Source organism: Schistocerca americana, chromosome X (genome assembly GCF_021461395.2).
Source record: "Schistocerca americana isolate TAMUIC-IGC-003095 chromosome X, iqSchAmer2.1, whole genome shotgun sequence".
In the NCBI taxonomy this organism is placed as follows: domain Eukaryota; kingdom Metazoa; phylum Arthropoda; class Insecta; order Orthoptera; family Acrididae; genus Schistocerca; species Schistocerca americana.
Genome location: NC_060130.1, coordinates 288,764,684 through 288,784,147, shown reverse-complemented (window position 1 = coordinate 288,784,147; position 19,464 = coordinate 288,764,684). Strand labels below are relative to the sequence as shown.

The 19,464-nt window shown below is 43.8% G+C and overlaps 1 protein-coding gene across 1 annotated transcript in view; it reads right to left on the bottom strand.

The window, feature by feature from the left end:
- Nucleotides 1-3,041: 3,041 nt before the first annotated feature.
- The window catches only part of LOC124555965, a 60,204-nt gene continuing 43,781 nt past the window's right edge, over nucleotides 3,042-19,464 (bottom strand). The window contains exon 2 of the mRNA XM_047130012.1: nucleotides 3,042-4,250. Coding sequence (XP_046985968.1) covers nucleotides 3,042-4,241 — 1,200 coding nt within the window. The 5' untranslated portion in view covers nucleotides 4,242-4,250. The remainder of the gene's footprint in view (nucleotides 4,251-19,464) is intronic.

Sequence of the window (19,464 nt, the reverse complement as noted above, 5' to 3'; positions counted from 1 at the left end):
AATTCACGGTGTTCTTATTTCAATTTCCAGGAGTGTATTTTAGAAAGATTTTTTTAGATTGAGATTATTCTAACATCGTAAGAATGTTAATGTAGATCATTGATAGCAGTATGTCATTTCGCACCTAGGGGCGTCTTTACTGCGTTTCCTAGCGAAACTAGAGGTGTCGACTGGAGGATCTGTTGGGTGACATACGGGGTGTTTCACAAATCGTATTACACACTTCTAGAGGTTGTAGAAGGGACTTAGTAGATCAAGTTATACATAGGAACACATGTCCGAAAACGGCATCCGACGACGCTACAGAGCGTCGAAGTTATAGGCGCCGTCGCCTGTAAATGTGCGTACATACAGGGTGATTCCTTGATGATGTCTCAAACTTTCTAGGATGATGAAGAAGACTAAATGTATCAGTTTGAGGTTGGGGTCCCTGTCCTGGAAACGAACGAGTCGAAAGGTGTAAGCGAAAATCGTTCTGATACCTCTGACAGTGGAATATCTACTGTTACTGTTGTTGTTAAGATTGTAGGGTATGCAACTTTTAAAGGTGGTTGTATGGACCAAAACAAGGAAAAAAGTGTCCGGTAAATACGAGATCTAAAATGCATGCATTTGCAACTATGACAGCTTCTTCCACAGAGATGTGTTTCACAGTAGCTAAGATGAACAAGCGCTCATAGCTCCTCAAGTAAGCATTTTGGAGCCCATGTTTACTGGACATTTTTTCTTGTCTCGAAGCATATTACCACCTCTGAAAGTTTCCCACCCTACAATCTTAGCAACAACAGTACCGGTACATGTAGAGGAAAGGTGCCTATTATGCGATAGTTCCCTAATATGAGACACCCCAACTGTGCTCATGTTACGGATTGAAATCTGGCGGATAGTTTCTTAAACACGTCTATTGCGTGCCAGACGACGACAAAGCGAGTAGGACGCCGTAGTTGAGCTGGACACAGCACGTAGAGGTTGATACAAAATTTCTTGTGTTTGGAGTTTTTGCGACATCGGTGCTGAGACAATATTTCAGCCTAAAGGTGAGTGGATATTACTGTACTCTTTTATTGTTGTTATTTGTAATGGTATTACCTATAATTATTGACAATTAGGTTCATTTTCCAACAAACGTTGTTAGCAAGTGCGTGACTCTTTGTGTAAGATGGCGAAATTCCTAATATGCGATAGTATGGGGATCAAAATACGTGACAGTGTCGCATATTACGATACCTATCGCATATTGGGGTAACTCGTTCTCTCACGATTTTTTATATGTAATTTACGCAATATTATCATGAGATAACAATATTTCATCACTTATTGTAGTAAAATTTTGGCAACTGCGTTTATTTTAATTCGATTAAATTATCATAAAGAGGGATTACTTTGACTAGTCTTATGATCAGAAATTGGAATGTTTTCTGGAACTTGATGGACGGTGCACCTGCATGATCAATATCAGCTTGACATCCAAGTGGCTGGATACAAACTCACATTTTTACTCAGTGGTTTGGTCATTTTGTGAGTCATGTAAAGCCATCTTCAAATGACCCTGTCATTTTGATTCTTGATGGACATTATTCCCACACAAAGAATCTCAATGTGTTAGATAAAGCACGTTAAAACAATGTTCATATTGTATGTTTGCCACCTCACTCCATACATAAAATGCAGCCACTTGACGTCGGATTTCTGGGGCCTTTGAAAACCTACGCCCAAGAGATAGAAACGTGGTTGGCAAGTAACCCAGGTCGTGTTATCACCCCATTATTAATAGCCAAGTTATTTGGGGCAGCTTACAACCAAGCAGCAACAATCGAAGCATCTGTGATTGCCTTCAGAAAAACAGGTGTCATCCCATGCAACAGAAACATCTTTAGGGAACATGAATTTTTAATTCATCGCCATGCTTACGCTCTTCAAGAAAGTGGTGCCAAAAACGAAAATGAAACTACTGATGGTGATGGTCAAGCTGTCAGCCCAGCAGACATCAGACCTCTCCCACACATCGCAAAACCAGCTGGAGTTAGACAAATAGGTCAAACATCGCGTTAGTACTCTGCTGCGTTACTAACTTCAACTCATTATGTGAAGCAGTTGCAAGAATCTAAACAGAAGAAATCAGAGGCTGAAGCTAAGAAAGCAGCGAGAAAGTTATTTGGGGAGAAGAGTGGAAAATCTTCCAATCGTAGCCCTAAAGCAGAAGAATCGTGTAGTGACTCGGAATCCGATGTCTATCTTGATGACAGTGGGGATTCAGACAGCAGTGATGACGATGACGCAGTGTGTCTGTTCTGTACTGGGCGCTCTTCTGAAGGCAAACACGGGGAGAAATGGGCACAGTGCAAGAAATGTTATCGCAGGGCTCATGAAGATTGCGGTGTCACAGAAGACAATTTTGTTTGCCCCGGATGTCGTAAATATAAACCTAAGTAGTGTGAAATGAGTGAAGGATAACAGAAATGAATGAACATGTAAAAGTTGTATATTCATATGTCATTATGTAATAAAATAATTAAAGCAAAATATTATTACTGTCTCATATTGGGAATTCTACGAAATGCCTTGTCTGTGAAGATCTAATAACTACTCTAAAAGATTGTTTATTACTGCAACTACGATAATTGTATGATAAAATTAAATAATGCAAGATCTTATTACCATCATAAAAAATACAATTGCACTTACTTTTAGGTCTTTCAAATTGGTTTACAAAAGTGTGTCTCATAATAGGCACCTTTCCTCTATTCCAATATCAGAAGTATCAGAACGATTTTCGTTTATAACTTTCGACTCCTTCGTTTCTAGTACAGGAACAGTTACCTAATATTGATACATTTATCCTTCTCCAATATTCTTGACAGTCTTTAACATAATCACGGCGCTGGTGGCCATAACTTTGACACTCTGTAGCGTCGCTGAATGACGGTTCCGGACAAGGGTTTCTATGTAAAACTCTATCTAGCGTGTCGCCTGTACAATCTCTACCCGTGTGTAACACGAAGTGTAAAACCCCGTGTAGCGACAGGAAGGAGTCACTCTACTCACTCCATGAAGACGTCGCTCTCGCTGCGCGGCAGAATGAGCTTGGGCAGCACGACGGCCTTCTTGCGGCGGTTCTTGAGCGAGGCGAGCTGCAGCAGGTCCGGGGGCGCCATGGGTGAGTGCGGCGACAGAATGGTGAGGCGACGGTCCTGCGGTACCGGGGTGGTGAGCAGAGAGAGGTGCGAAGGCACGGCTGCGCGCCGCTCGCCGCCCACCGCGTACAGGCCGCGCCGCCGCTCCGCCGACAGCGGCTCCTCGCCCCCAGACGCCGACGGTGGCTCCTCCCCCGACACGGCGCGCCGCTTCAGTCGGATCTCGCGCTCCAGGGACTCGAGCGAGCGCGCCTCCACCGACGTGGCGACGACGCGCCTCATGTCCCGCTCCGAAGACGTGAGGAAGCTCTGGCGGTGGTGGTGGTGCGCCTGCAGCTTGCCGGACTGCTGCTGGGTGACGGCGGTGCGCAGGCTCTCCATGGAGCGCGCCAATTCCGCGCGGCTCGCCGCCGCCGACAGCCATTGGCGGCCTTCCTGGCCGACGCTCGAAGTCTCGACGGAGTGCGCCTGCGTCAGGCCGCGCGGCGGCGACGCTTCCTCCTGTGACGACAGGGACGACCCCTTGGACGAGCTGGAGCGGACGGCCAACTGCTGCGTCTCCTTCCAGCTGGCCACGTTCTCGGTCGAGCGGGCGCTGTAGATGGTGCCGCCGCCCGGCTTGTAAGCGCCCCCTGGAGCCCTCGTCGGTGAGGCGTTCGGACTAGTTTCTTCGGATTTAGCGTGAGACATCAGGAAGGATTTGGATGACGACGTCAGCTGAGTGGATGTCTTCCACGACACCACATTTTCGGTCGATTTCGAGGAGTATAGCGAGCTTTTGGTGGATGTGGTGCGAGACTGACGCGCTCCCAAGAAGGAAGCGACGTCGGTGTCGGGTTCGAATTCCGGCAGTGCGGCGGCGCCTTCGTCGCCGTCGCTAGCGTTCCCTACTGTATCGGAATCGTCATCGGAGGGTTGCTGCTGAGTAATAATCACGCCGTGCTGTCTAATGCTGGCCTGGCTAGACGACTGCACGCTGATGGTCGATGTCAGTGTCGCTGCTTCTGTCTCCCCCCTCTCTGTGCTGGAAGTCGAGCGGCTCGAAGCACTGATGATCTCTTGCCTCGCTCGCGACTGCACTGTAACGTCCTCCTCTTCTTCCTCCATTACTCTGAGCTGTTTGAAACCGTAATATGTTAGAACATGTAACAAAGACATCACAAATACAAAAATGTAGCGTTGGCTCTAGTCGGTAAAACACTTTTCCGGAACGGGAAATACTTTTCAGGTGTGCGCCTTGCAAGGATAATCGAGTAACAGCTATTGACAGTTATATCTGAATAATACTATTACCGACGAAGAAATGTTTCGAATTACGTACCTTGCTCTAGAATGAGGCGCCCACACTAAAGCAGATACCGTTAATGGAAGTTGGACATGGATGTGGGAAGGAAAGGGCCGCTGCCTCATTTAAGGGCCTGTCCGGGAATTCTCCTGAAGTCATTTAAGGAAGCCCCTTACAACCCCAAAGAAAAAGCGGGTGGACATGCATTGGCTCCTCGTACACATAGAACAGCTGTAAGTAGGCTGTTTAGGTTCTTATATTGGTAACGCCACCGCCACCTAACGCTCTGTATGAAAATCACTGGCTGTGCTGTGTGCAGTCTGTGGCTGGGTGGCATTGTTGGAATTTGCTATTGTACTGTTGGGCAGTTGGCTGTTAACAGCGCGTATCGTTGCGCAGTTGGAGGTGAGCCGCCAGCAGTGGTGGATGCGGGGAGAGAAATGGCGGAATTTTGAGAGCGGATGATCTGGACGTCTGCCCATCAGAAACAGTACATTTGTAAGAATGGATGTCATGAACTGCTATATATATTATGACTTTTGAACACTATTAAGTTGGCAGTATTGGCGCTCGCTGTATTGCAGTAGTTTGAGCAACGAAGATTTTTGTGAGGTAAGTGATTTGTGAAAGGTATAGGTTATTGTTAGTCAGGGCCATTCTCTTGTAGGGATTATTAAAAGTCAGATTGCGTTGCGCTAAAAATATTGTGTGTCAGTTTAAGCACAGTCATGTATAATTTTTCTAAGGGGACGTTTCACAGCTACAAGGCTACACAATTAGCTTCGTGTCAGAACGGTCACAGCTCGTAATGACTGACAGGAAGGCATGTGAAGCTGAAGTTGTATTGGAGGTCCGCCAAGGAAGCGTTATAGACCCTCTCCTGTTCTTAATCCACAAGGGCTATTCGTTTATTGCGAAATGGAAACCACTGCGAAAATACCACGAAGCTTTGCACTGTTATGTTGGATAATACCTTTAATATACCTGCCGATTGCGTCATGTCACTCTTTTCAGTTCTGAGCATACGGTGAGCATGTAAAGATGTCTAGAAAACAGTGCCTCCCACAAAGTGTGAGGGCGTGCTACGAGATTCCTACTGATTTCATGCAGCCCACATAACGTAACGTCACGCATTACCTTCTTCATGACAATTCTTAGCCGCACCCTGCAGGGGCAACGAAAACGTTCCTGCAGCGTTTTCGATGGAAAGTATTTGATAACCACCATACTTTGTTCCCTCTCAGTTTCATCTCTGCTAACATGAACCGCTGGCTATGAAGACAATGTTTTCGCGCAGACAACGAATTACAAACCAGCGCAATGAATTGGCGGCTTGTACAGGCGGCTGCCTTCTATGACGAAGGTATTGGAGATTTGGTACATCGCTACGAAAAATGTCTAACTCGGAGCGGCGAGTGTGTAGACAGGTAGCTGGAAAGGGTAGTTAACTGCTGAAACTAACACATTTTTTATTTTCACTGTGGTTTCCATTTTGCGACCGACGGGGCCTAAATAAACGAAAAGCCCTTGTATATGAAAAATTTAGGAGACAATCGGAGCTGCTGTCTTAGATTGTTTGCAGATGATGCTGCATCTTATCGTCTAGAAAAGTCATCAGAATCAAAACGAATTAGAGGACGATTAAGACAAGATTTCTATACGGTGCGAAAATTTTCAGTTGACCGAAAAATCATGACGTCTTCCGCACGAGCGCTAAAAATTACATTATGTTTCGGTTAAACGACGATTAACGAAACACATTATCGGTTCATCTAAATACCTAGGGATGACAATTACAAAAGTCTTAAATTGGATCCATCACAAATAAAGTGTTGTAGGGAAGAAGAATCAAAGACTGCTTTTTACTGGCAGAACACTAACAGGGTGCAGCAAACCGAGTAAAACAAACTTCCTATAATAAACTTAAGCGTCATCTTCTGAAGTATTGCTGCGCGGTGTGGGATTTTTATCTAACAGGACTTCCGGAGGACATCGACAAAGTTCAAAGAAGGGAAAGTCGTTTTGTCTTATCGTGAAACAGGGGAGAAAGTGTCACGAATATGATAAACGAGTTGTGGTAATAATCATTGAAAAAAATGTCGTAGAGCTAGATATTTTAACATAATTTCAATCACCAACTTTTTCCTATGAATGTATATATATATTTGGCTGACTCCATCCTACAGAGGGAGAAATAACCGTCATAATGAAATAAGAAAAATAAGAGCTCGCATGGAAAGAGCTAGGTCTTCATTTTTTCCACATGAATCGTCTGCCAAAACACTTGAGTATGAACATCATCATAGCGATCATGCATATGTAGATGTAAGAGGAGAGATAAAGTTTTAAGAGATTGAAACGCAGTGGAATAGAATAGTTGGTGAAAAAGATTTGGATAATGTGATGACAATAGCTTTTCTTATTAGACCAGTGGTGTGCGTATACACCGAAATTGATGTACCCATGTTGTTCCACCCCCTATAATTTAATCGCTATATCAAAACTCCACATCAGCTCTTCTGACCAAGAAGGTAAGAACATACAACAACACAGTCAGTTCTATTTTTGGAAATATAAATGTGTAATTACTGCGTGTGTAAAGATATATTTTGTCTTGCAAATACCAAATAATACCTCGTTTATGATGATTGTGAATCTATTGGTCGTAATTAGCAGACAACAGCACTGCAACGCGAGTACCTTGATGCTTATATTTTCAGAGTTATGAAACGATTAGTTTCCATGAACATGCTACATGTGGGACAATAAGCCGATATAATTACGCAGAAAAATCGACTGTTCGGCTCAGCAAACGAACAACTTTGTACAGAAGGCACTGCGTTCGACATAAGCATTAAGACGAAGTCTGTCAGCAGTAACATGCACCCAAGTCACTGGACCGACAGGTAAGTTTACCCGTAATTTTAGACAATGATGTCTTTAAGCAAGTAGAACATCGTGACAGTAACAGTCACTGTTTTCAACATTCGCTTGTTTCCCGGCTTTGTTTCACGCAAAGGCGTATGTGTATACGAATAAAATGATAGTGTTTATGCATACTGCGAGTGACCAGTCACCGTATTGTATAGATTGTTTACATGTGGATGGAAACGATTAAGCAACGCTATTTCTGACAGGACTAAGTTGTACGAAAGCGTCTAAACATATGCTGAACAACGTATACAGTGTTTCCAGCGCTTCGTGCGAAGATTGACAGCCGACTTACTCAATGAAAGCAAATTTACCAACGAGTGTAAATATTCAAAAGCATTTTATACTGACATGCATCTTCATATTTTTACTGAGTACTGATTTACTCAATAGATTTCAATGTGCAGCCTCAGAAACTCCATTTCTTGAACTGATATTTCGATCGTATAGTTTTTCGGCAGAAATATCAACTGAAGGAACCGAGCTTCTGAAGATGCACGCCCGAATTCTAATGAACCAGATTTTATATTGTTAGACATCGCCACATATGATGCGACTTTACTCTCCACTTCTTTAGCCAAAAAATTAATAGATAACTCAAGTAGTTGTTTAAGAAGGTACCAGTAGATGAATCTAACTATCGGTAATGTTTATGTAAGGCACTAAGGCTTCGAATACGAACATGTTAGTTCAGGCTTACCCGTTAGTGTTACGGATATCAACTGGAATACAAGTACTCTCTGTCACATATCGTCTACATCTACATTCATCATATTATGGCGGAGGGTACTTTAAATACCACTGCCACTTCCTACCATTCCTGCAGTACGCGGAAAGAACAATTGTTGGTATCCCTCCGTGTGAGCTCGAGTCTCTCTAATTTTGCGTTCGCAGTCTTTTCGGAGAGAGACAAGTAGGAGGAAGATATGTAGTACTAGATCATATCATTATGAACGTCTCGCTTGTAGTGTCTGAATCTGGAGATGAATGATCCGTCTCCGTAAAGCTTTCGGTCTCAGTAAATGAACCTGTGACGAAACGCGCTGTTCGTCTTTGGATCGCCTCCACTTGCTCTATAATTCTAGCGATGGTCTGCGGCTTGCAATTGTAAATGTAGATGTACACACTAATGATATTACATTTCACAGCACTAAATAGAAATACGCTCCTAAAGCAGTGCTGTACTTATTACCAAGGAGCAAGGAATCGAAATTAGCAAAAACATAACAGAGCAGTGGCGACGAACGTGACAGAATGGCATCCCCGCATAAAACAACAGTAATTCACTTATACCGCTCGTGTCTTGAAGCTGAGGTAGCGTTTGCTGTTAAATATATTAAGGGTACCTAAAACAGTGGACAATTTTTAAGGATCGGATTCCTTACGTGAAAGTAAGAACAGTTTTATTGGTATGGTTCTAGCTAGAAACATTCAGTTTTCGAGCTGCGAAACAGTGAAGTACGGCTACGTTTTCTCATTTCTATGCGTGTTTTGACTATATCGTAAGAATTCGAGACCTGAATTTTTTGAAGATAGGTAGGTATCAGAGGGCTATACATAACGTATGGTACGAGGCGAGCTGACCATCTACTGTAAGCACAATACACTTCGTGTGTAGCGTGTGTTACGTTGATGGCAAAGTAAACTTTTGTATGTGATGATGCAGCCATTATTGTACAAGTTGGCAGAGCATGAGAGAGTACGCGCCATGGTGAGAAGACTTCAGGCTAATCGGAACCCATTGCGGCGGCGAGCTGAGACACGTATTCCGGTGAAAAATGGGCACTTTTAATATTTTGTGTAGGATGTTGTCACTCACTCCTAAAATAACATACATTACATGATAAGTGCAATGCACAGATGTCTTAACTTACATACTATGAGTCGCGGTTTGATAACTTCCATACTGAGCATTCACGGGCGCAACTAATTTTGATTTTACTTATTACTTTTAGGTGATAAATCTGATCCCTGCCCCATATTTTAAGTACTATATGCGTACATAATGGCAAGTTCTCCATTATTGTCAACACAAATGCGTTTATATGCATTTCATGTAGTGTTATGCGAAAATTCTTCTCTGTCGTATGCTCTATGAAATAATTGTAAATTTTGACTCTTCATACCTTTCTAATGAGAAAGAAGCCAAAATTAGAATGTTGGTAGCACACTTCATCTAAGCAAGGTTTCTGTCATTGTCTGATTGCATGACTCGGACGGGGCTAGCGAGTCGGTGTGCAATTTGTGAGCGTTTGCCTGTTCGTATCCTCTCCATGCACCCTCCTCAAGGAAACTGAACAACACGATAAACATTGGATCAATAAGACAACGAGAGATCTCTCTATCAACCGATGTTAATGAGTCTTAAAAGACCTCTCCGTTTTGAAATCATGTAACTCTGACTAAAAGAAGGGGACTAAAATTAGGTAGGTATCATGCGTGAGCTATATGCATACCTGGAAAAAAATTACATTGATATGTTGCTTGAACTCCATATAAAATTCATTTTGCTCTTTGAAAAATTCCCGCCCTTTCATCGTGGATGGTGTACGGAAAGCACTGTTTCTCAAAACAGTATTTACATTCGGAACTTCCTTGGAAGGTAGCAGATGAATTATTGCGGAAGGAAAGCTGTGAGGACGGGTTCTGAGTTGTGTTTGGGTAGCTCAGTTTCTAGAGCAATTACCTGCGAAAGACAAAGGTCCCGAGTTCAAGTCTCGGTCTGACACACAGTTTAAATCTGCCAGGAAGATTCGTATCAGCGCGCACACTGCTGCAGAGTGAAAATTTTAATCTGGAAGTTTTTACACTCCTGGAAATGGAAAAAAGAACACATTGACACCGGTGTGTCAGACCCACCATACTTGCTCCGGACACTGCGAGAGGGCTGTACAAGCAATGATCACACGCACGGCACAGCGGACACACCAGGAACCGCGGTGTTGGCCGTCGAATGGCGCTAGCTGCGCAGCATTTGTGCACCGCCGCCGTCAGTGTCAGCCAGTTTGCCGTGGCATACGGAGCTCCATCGCAGTCTTTAACACTGGTAGCATGCCGCGACAGCGTGGACGTGAACCGTATGTGCAGTTGACGGACTTTGAGCGAGGGCGTATAGTGGGCATGCGGGAGGCCGGGTGGACGTACCGCCGAATTGTTCAACACGTGGGGCGTGAGGTCTCCACAGTACATCGATGTTGTCGCCAGTGGTCGGCGGAAGGTGCACGTGCCCGTCGACCTGGGACCGGACCGCAGCGACGCACGGATGCACGCCAAGACCGTAGGATCCTACGCAGTGCCGTAGGGGACCGCACCGCCACTTCCCAGCAAATTAGGGACACTGTTGCTCCTGGGGTATCGGCGAGGACCATTCGCAACCGTCTCCATGAAGCTGGGCTACGGTCCCGCACACCGTTAGGCCGTCTTCCGCTCACGCCCCAACATCGTGCAGCCCGCCTCCAGTGGTGTCGCGACAGGCGTGAATGGAGGGACGAATGGAGACGTGTCGTCTTCAGCGATGAGAGTCGCTTCTGCCTTGGTGCCAATGACGGTCGTATGCATGTTTGGCGCCGTGCAGGTGAGCGCCACAATCAGGACTGCATACGACCGAGGCACACAGGGCCAACACCCGGCATCATGGTGTGGGGAGCGATCTCCTACACTGGCCGTACACCACTGGTGATCGTCGAGGGGACACTGAATAGTACACGGTACATCCAAACCGTCATCGAACCCATCGTTCTACCATTCCTAGACCGGCAAGGGAACTTGCTGTTCCAACAGGACAATGCACGTCCTCATGTATCCCGTGCCACCCAACGTGCTCTAGAAGGTGTAAGTCAACTACCCTGGCCAGCAAGATCTCCGGATCTGTCCCCCATTGAGCATGTTTGGGACTGGATGAAGCGTCGTCTCACGCGGTCTGCACGTCCAGCACGAACGCTGGTCCAACTGAGGCGCCAGGTGGAAATGGCATGGCAAGCCGTTCCACAGGACTACATCCAGCATCTCTACGATCGTCTCCATGGGAGAATAGCAGCCTGCATTGCTGCGAAAGGTGGATATACACTGTACTAGCGCCGACATTGTGCATGCTCTGTTGCCTGTGTCTATGTGCCTGTGGTTCTGTCAGTGTGATCATGTGATGTATCTGACCCCAGGAATGTGTCAATAAAGTTTCCCCTTCCTGGGACAATGAATTCACGGTGTTCTTATTTCAATTTCCAGGAGTGTACATATGTATCATCACATGATTAGAAATTTCAGTAACATAAATTTTCACCAGTTTTGGTGGGTTTTCCGCCCTTATCACAATTAGAACTCCCCTCACGAACTTTTTTAACAGACGAGGTATATCGTACTCTATACATTTTTCCAATATCCATATCACTTATCTGTGGCTTTTTAGGGCATTTTACATAAAACAGAGCCCTCTTCGTTTTAATTTGTTGACTAGGATCCGTAACCACCTCTCAGCTAGTGATGGTGAAGGTGGTGCAAGGGTTTTTAATACCAAACCTAGCCGCATGGTTTACGGCACCTTGCCACGGTTCGCGCGGCTCCCCACGCCAGGGTTCGAGTCCTCCCTCGGGCATGTGTGTGTGTGTGTGTGTGTGTGTGTGTGTGTGTGTGTGTGTGTGTGTGTTGTTCTTACCGTAAGTTAGTTTAAGCTAGATTAAGTCGTATGTAAGCCTAGGGACCGATGACCTCAGCAGTTTGGTCCCATAGGAACTTACTACACGTAAAAAAAAAAAAAAAAAAAAAAAAAAATCGAAAAAATACCAAACTTTGACCTTACATAAGGAGCTAGCATCTAAATAAACTACAAGGGGAGTTAATACAACTAGCAAATAGATCGGATAACAATCGTCAAAAAAGAATATAAACACATCGTTAATACGGCTGAAGGCTACCTTTCAGTATGCTTAACGACACCGCCACGACGTTCTGGGAACGTAATTAAAAGTCAGTCAGCGCATCGATGACGCAGTTTACTACGCATTATACGGTAACGTGCATCATTAAACTTACACTGCTACACGCAGTCACTGTCGCAGTGTGCATGAGCGTGGTTTAACAGCTGGTGTCTTTTCTAAGTCCGGGTAAGTCCCCTCTGCAAGTGATAGAAGGCTGTAGTAGGAGTTTTGTAACACCCTGTTTAACACCAGTATAGCAGGCTAGATATACAAATCAAATTTTATAGTTGAGCTAAGGAAGCTGATCTCGCTCATGCCTCGTCATTATTCGTACTCAGGTTATTTGACAGCGTTACACACTAAAGCGGCAACAGAAGCAAAAACACCCCAGTATACACCAGGCCGCAAACTAGCTGAACGAGGAATAATCGCGAATGTGTGTATATGAGCTGCAACTGACTTCAGTATGAAGTAGTAACCCAGGTAGTATAAAGGAATTTGAAAAGTCAACGGTTACATTAAGTCCCGCAGAATTTGGCTCAAATTTCACCCACGGCCCATGGTTAGCAATGTGATACATGCATAGTGGGGTCCCGGCACATTTTTCTGTTGAAGGAAGACGACGTTTAACGCGTCAAAACTCTCGTTGATAAGGTTCCAGAACTGTAGCAGCAATTTGTGCAGTCTTGTCAAAATTCATGATTTAATTGGAGGGTGTTTCAAATATTTCTTAAATCACCGCAGAGACGAGTGCAGTATAGCATCGAAATGCTCTCTTACTTGTGTGGAAATCTCATTCACTGGTGAGAGTGTACCGTGCATCTGTAACGCGAGTGCGCTGAAGTAGTATTTATTCTTGAGGTACGCAATGAGTGAAACTGGGACCTAACTAGTTTAGGTTTCAAATACATTTGTACGCTGTGTCACACTGAAGTTCAAATGGTTCAAATGGCTCTGAGCACTATGGGACTTAACTTCTAAGGTCATCAGTCCCCTAGAACTTAGAACTACTTAAACCTAATTAACCTAAGGACGGCACACACATCCATGCCCGAGGCAGGATTCGAACCTGCGACCGTAGCGGTCCCGTGGTTCCTGACTGTAGAGTCTAGAACCGCTCGGTCACCCCGGCCGGCTATACTGAAGTCAGTGGCACACATTCACAATTATAAAGCAGAAGGATCCTTTGCAGCTCCATATTTATTGCTTTTGCTTCTCTGATCGTATATTTTCAGCCTTTTCAGGCTTTCGCTGTTAATTATCTACACTCTCCATAATTTAATCGATGTCTTGCCGACATACTGTAGTTTTGCTGTCGTCTCGCGAATGCACTCTATTTAACTGACGTCTTCCTTGACGAAGTTTTTGCTTATTAAGTTCTATGGAAGTTCTTTCATAAGTAATCTTTCAGTAACAAATGAATAAAAATTCCCATGCGAGCTATATGTCATTAACGCTTGCTACACAGCTAAATACTACAATTTCACGGTGTGCACAATGGAAACTGTCGTACAGACTAATGACATACAGTATAATAAAACAAACTCACAGGATGCAGCAACCAACCGCAAATTCTGGATAATTAAAACGGCCACAGTTAATGGATGTACGTACATATCGCTTTCACACACACACACACACACACACACACACACACACAGTGTACTCTAAACACCAATTCAACCAAGTTGGTACTGGGCACTTGTTCTTCACGAATGCAAAACACAGTTTTCAGATTTACACTGCGACGTGCACCTGATAGAGGCGGACCAGCGATACGAGTGAACATGAAGATGCTGTCGTCCTTCACAGCGTTAAGTGGTTTGAGTAACACGCTCAGCGTCTGGTGCCGAGATAAGGACAGACGTGCTAAGAGATACCTCGTGCTCGCTACAGCTGTAACATCTCACACACTGAAGGTACAGCACCTTATCGGCTCTTACTTGTACTTTTTCTGTGAATGAAGTACTCGGAAGAACAACTTTACACTGGAGCTGATATTCCATTTTCCCCCCTCAGAGCAAGAAAATTTTCCGTAAGCAAATGAAGCATCTGGCTGAGTTGTCATACTGACGTCACTGTCTCTTGCCTTGTTCAGCACTGATTAGGTAATATATTAGAAGGCTACATCTCATCACTCGTCCGAGACGATTTAAGGCGGCCATAGGAGATATGAATCCGGAATAAAACTTACTATGCACAGCAATTTGTGTGCTGGGTTGAACTACACGCTACTAATCCAAGTCGGTACCTGTTTCCTTGCTTCTTTAACGCAATACCTTCCCTATTGTATTTATAATAGACTGCATCGCAGACAGACCCAGATCTTCACGCAAGAATCTTCCTCATCTTTCAGTGAACATGGATTTACGGGTGCAGCTCTCATGGGCTTCTACAGGGTACAGAGCTTTTATGTGCCATAAAGCGCATGAAAACAATTCGAGTAAGAAATTAAGGTTCGAAAACAACTAGATTTTTCGTTAGGAACCCACAAGTCGAAGTGATAGAGCAATGTGAAATAATAACACGAAGCGTTACATTTTGAGTCATATTTATTACTGACCCATTTTTACTGTAGGCTGGGCACAATATTTACACTTTCACTTACTCAGCAGGAAGTACAAGGTTATTACAAATGATTGAAGCGATTTCACAGCTCTGCAATAACTTTATTATTTGAGATATTTTCACAATGCTTTGCACACACATACAAAAACTCAAAAAGCTTTTTTAGGCATTCACAAATGTTCGATATGTGCCCCTTTAGTGATTCGGCAGACATCAAGCCGATAATCAAGTTCCTCCCACACTCGGCGCAGCATGTCCCCATCAATGAGTTCGAAAGCATGGTTGATGCGAGCTCACAGTTCTGGCACGTTTCTTGGTAGAGGAGGTTTAAACGCTGAATCTTTCACATAACGCCACAGAAAGAAATCGCATGGGGTTAAGTCGGGAGAGCGTGGAGGCCATGACATGAATTGCTGATCATGATCTCCACCACGACCGATCCATCGGTTTTCCAATCTCCTGTTTAAGAAATGCCGAACATCATGACGGAAGTGCGGTGGAGCACCATCCTGTTGAAAGATGAAGTCGGCGCTGTCGGTCTCCAGTTGTGGCATGAGCCAATTTTCCAGAATGTCCAGATACACGTGTCCTGTAACGATTTTTTCACAGAAGAAAAAGGGGCCGTAAACTTTAAACCGTGAGATTGCACAAAACACGTTAACTTTTGGTGAATTGCGAATCTGCTGCACGAATGCGTGAGGATTCTCTACCGCCCAGATTCGCACATTGTGTCTGTTCACTTCAACATTAAGAAAAAATGTTGCTTCATCACAGAAAACAAGTTTCGCACTGAACGCATCCTCTTCCATGAGCTGTTGCAACCGTACCGAAAATTCAAAGCGTTTGACTTTGTCATCGGGTGTCAGGGCTTGTAGCAATTGTAAACGGTAAGGCTTCTGCTTTAGCCTTTTCCCTGAGATTTTCCAAACCGTCGGCTGTGGTACGTTTAGCTCCCTGCTTGCTTTATTCGTCGACTTCCGTGGGCTAAGCGTGTAACTTGCCCGCACGCGTTCGACTGTTTCTTCGCTCACTGCAGGCCGACCCGTTGATTTCCCCTTACAGAGGCATCCAGAAGCTTTAAACTGCGCATACCATCGCCGAATGGAGTTAGCAGTTGGTGGATCTTTGTTGAACTTCGTCCTGAAGTGTCGTTGCACTGTTATGACTGACTGATGCGAGTGCATTTCAAGCACGACATACGCTTTCTCGGCTCCTGTCGCCATTTTGTCTCACTGCGCTCTCGAGCGCGCTGGCGGCAGAAACCTGAAGTGCGGCTTCAGCCGAACAAAACTTTATGAGTTTTTCTACGTATCTGTAGTGTGTCGTGACCATATGTCAATGAATGGAGCTACAGTGAATTTATGAAATCGCTTCAATCATTTGTAATAGCCCTGTATATCTGCTGAGAAGGGTCAGTCGAACTTGACCATGGATGTATGTCAGGTAGCTGAAGATTTCGAAAGCCCATGGAACGCGAGACTGCGAAGTCTTGTACTGTCTCCCCAGTTTTGGTTTGAGCCAAACATCTCTCGTATTACTACAGAGAATTGTTTACTAGGATCAAATATGGAAATAAAGACTGCTTAGAACTACGCCTACAAGAGAAATCTTACGTGTTTCCTTGGCATTTTCCTTAGGTATATCTGTATGATTAGGTGATGTAGCTAATAAACCAGCCAAATATATAAAATTAGGTTTCTGTACCCTGTATAGCCGACTGGCAGTACGTCAATAACGCTTGCTGTGTGGGAAAATGATTCTGTCGTTCATTTCCTGTTTTATTTCGCACTGACTGGATGATTAATTTACAACAGCTTTGTTTCTTTAAAAATGCTGAAAAAATTATTGTCGTGTTGTGCACAATTCATCGGTAAAATTCACGTGATGAAAACTGAAAACTGCCTGCTGCCATAGAGAAACTATCGAGGATGCAGAAGCTAAAATAGAGGTAGAACACGTGTCAGCATTTCTCGTGGCTAGCTACTCTAAACGTCGAAACACGATTTCATTATATATCTTCGAAGCAGATGTATGGAAATACAGTAAAGCTGTAGTCAACTGGAAAGCTAGTTTTAACATAATTGTCCTTAACTATACAAAGGGATTTAGAAGGACGAATGGACATCGTGGCATGCGTCTGACCTGAGCTCCAGTGCACGTAACCTATTTTAGGGGGACCTACAGTACAGCTTGAAATAAGGCGGTACACTTAAAACAAAGAAAGTATTGTCGAAGGAGAAAATCATTTTCACTGTCAAATCTACAATTTTTGGTACCTGAAAAAAAAAGTCTTGTCTGAACAGTTTGTGTTACTGCTACACATTTAGTGAAGCTCTGTTTCAGCGTACAATGATGCTACGACATTAAATGGGTCCATCACATTCAGCGCCGTTACATGAGAACATTTACTGCGCGAAAACACAGGTTATGATTACGGTAATTGGAGGTTGATTGGAAATTGGTAACTGAAACTAACGAACACGTCATTAAAGGCACTACTACATCTACACCTACAACTACATTCACATTCCGAAAACCACCGCACAGTGCATGGCGGAGGCCACCTTTTACCACAACTAGGCACTTCCTTTCCTGTTCCACTCGCATTCAGAGCGAGGCAAAAACGACTGTCTAAAAGCCCCCGTCAGAGCCCTTATTTCTCGAATTCGTCTGAGCCAAACAAAAACGTAGGCATGACGAAGTACCACTGAGTAAAAGAGAAACACACGAAGCTGGCTGTGCATACTCATCAATAATTGCCATTTCAGTACGATCTCGTTATCAACAGAAATCTGTTAGAGTAAATAATGTTTCTTATCAGATTTATACAGACTGTTTCTCACTGAATTTACCTATTCCAATAGCACGTTACTGTCCATTTCTCGTTTCTTACTTTAGCTTTATTGGTAACAACACATTAAATTCGTAAGTTTAATGAATAAGTGAAATTTCCGTGACAGAAGTCGCTAATAGCTTTAATGAATTTCATGAAAGACATTCTGAGGAAACACCCTTATTTCATTTGAGCATAACCAGTTTCGTCCTCCTTGGCCATTATGAAGTGCAGAGTAAATGACAGTCACATTAAAAACCATATAGTCACATATCCGAAGAGTTGTCGCTGTCAAATAACTCGAATCAGAGTAATGAATGAAATACTTGCGAGATTGTTACTAGCGAAAATTTGTATATTACGTACTAAAACATTTATCCATATGGCAATACCTATCACACTCGCGCAGCGACTACATTGTGTCACTGAATTAAGGGAAGCTAGCCCCAATACGTTAAACAATAAGTTCTGGGAGTTGGCCAAATCCATCCAATGGGATGGCCACTGACAGACGAGTAAGCCCTCAGTCAATGAAATAAAGTAGGGACGAGACCACTTAACAGAGGATATTGGTGCAGAGACTGGTAGTCAGGTCGTATACACCATAGTCTCTCATCCTTAACCTATCAGATTTTTTTTCTGCCAACGAGTACTAAAGATAGCTTTGTGTCGAGTGCCAACGTACAAGACAGCATAACCGACCTTGGCAGCAGGACAAGTTCACTCATGCACTCATTCATACATGTAGTCTGTGAATATATTTTCCAAAATTCACCTATTTTCGCTGGCTGTAGCCTACACAAAGTGACGGTTTGCTCTTCAGCCTACAGATCTCTCTCTCTCTCTCTCTCTCTCTCTCTCTCTCTCTCTCTCTCCCTACCTTTCTCTCTCTGTTCTTCATACTACGAAACAAGACGAAACGTTATAAACCAGGCAATGAAAGACTGCCTTTATAAGTTGAAAATGTACTTATTTTTGGCGGCGTAGTCCCATTTCGGGTCAATACATTGAAAGTAAAGTTCCTTGCACTGAAGAAATATTGTGAACTGCTAGTCTGGGAATCCATCCGTCCATGGCTGGCATTACCCACATTACCCCTATTTGATAACTGACAAGATTACAGAGGGGAAAACAAACATGTCAAATGACCAGACGGAAAGTTCATAATTTTACGGAAAAAAGTTTGGTTTGAACACGGATAACCCCCTTCGCAGTCCGACACCGTGACCACACAACCACGACGGCATGGTTCTTGTAATTCGATCGATGGTACACATCTTGAGCTTGGATCGTTCACTGTTTCTATTCTGCTTCGTTTTTCACAGTTCAGTACACCTCCTTCCTATTTTCATGCTATTTCATATAACATAATTTCTTCGTCTCTGTATGAGGAATGTGTCCTGCAATTTGTGTCGTACATTTTTGTTACACCATGTTACCTTCCACTGTATCCCACATCAACAAATGGTGTATGACGGAGGTTACGCGATGTACCATGAATCTCAATACTCCCCCCTCCTGTTCCATTCGGAAATAGTTCGCGGGAAGGTTGTCGGTAACCTGCAGTGTAGTTTCTATACTAGTCTCGTAATCTTTTCATGAGATCTTGCAGGAAGTAGACATGTCACCGCTAAAGTAATGCTTGTATGGTAGAGCCTCATATTGGAGTTTTGCTGGGCAAATCAGTGTCTTAGTGTTGATAAAGCAATATATTATTCACATAATTGATATCACATTTCGGACACAGAAATAAAATTTCAAGCTCTTCTTTCTTCATTAATCCCATGTGATCATGTGATA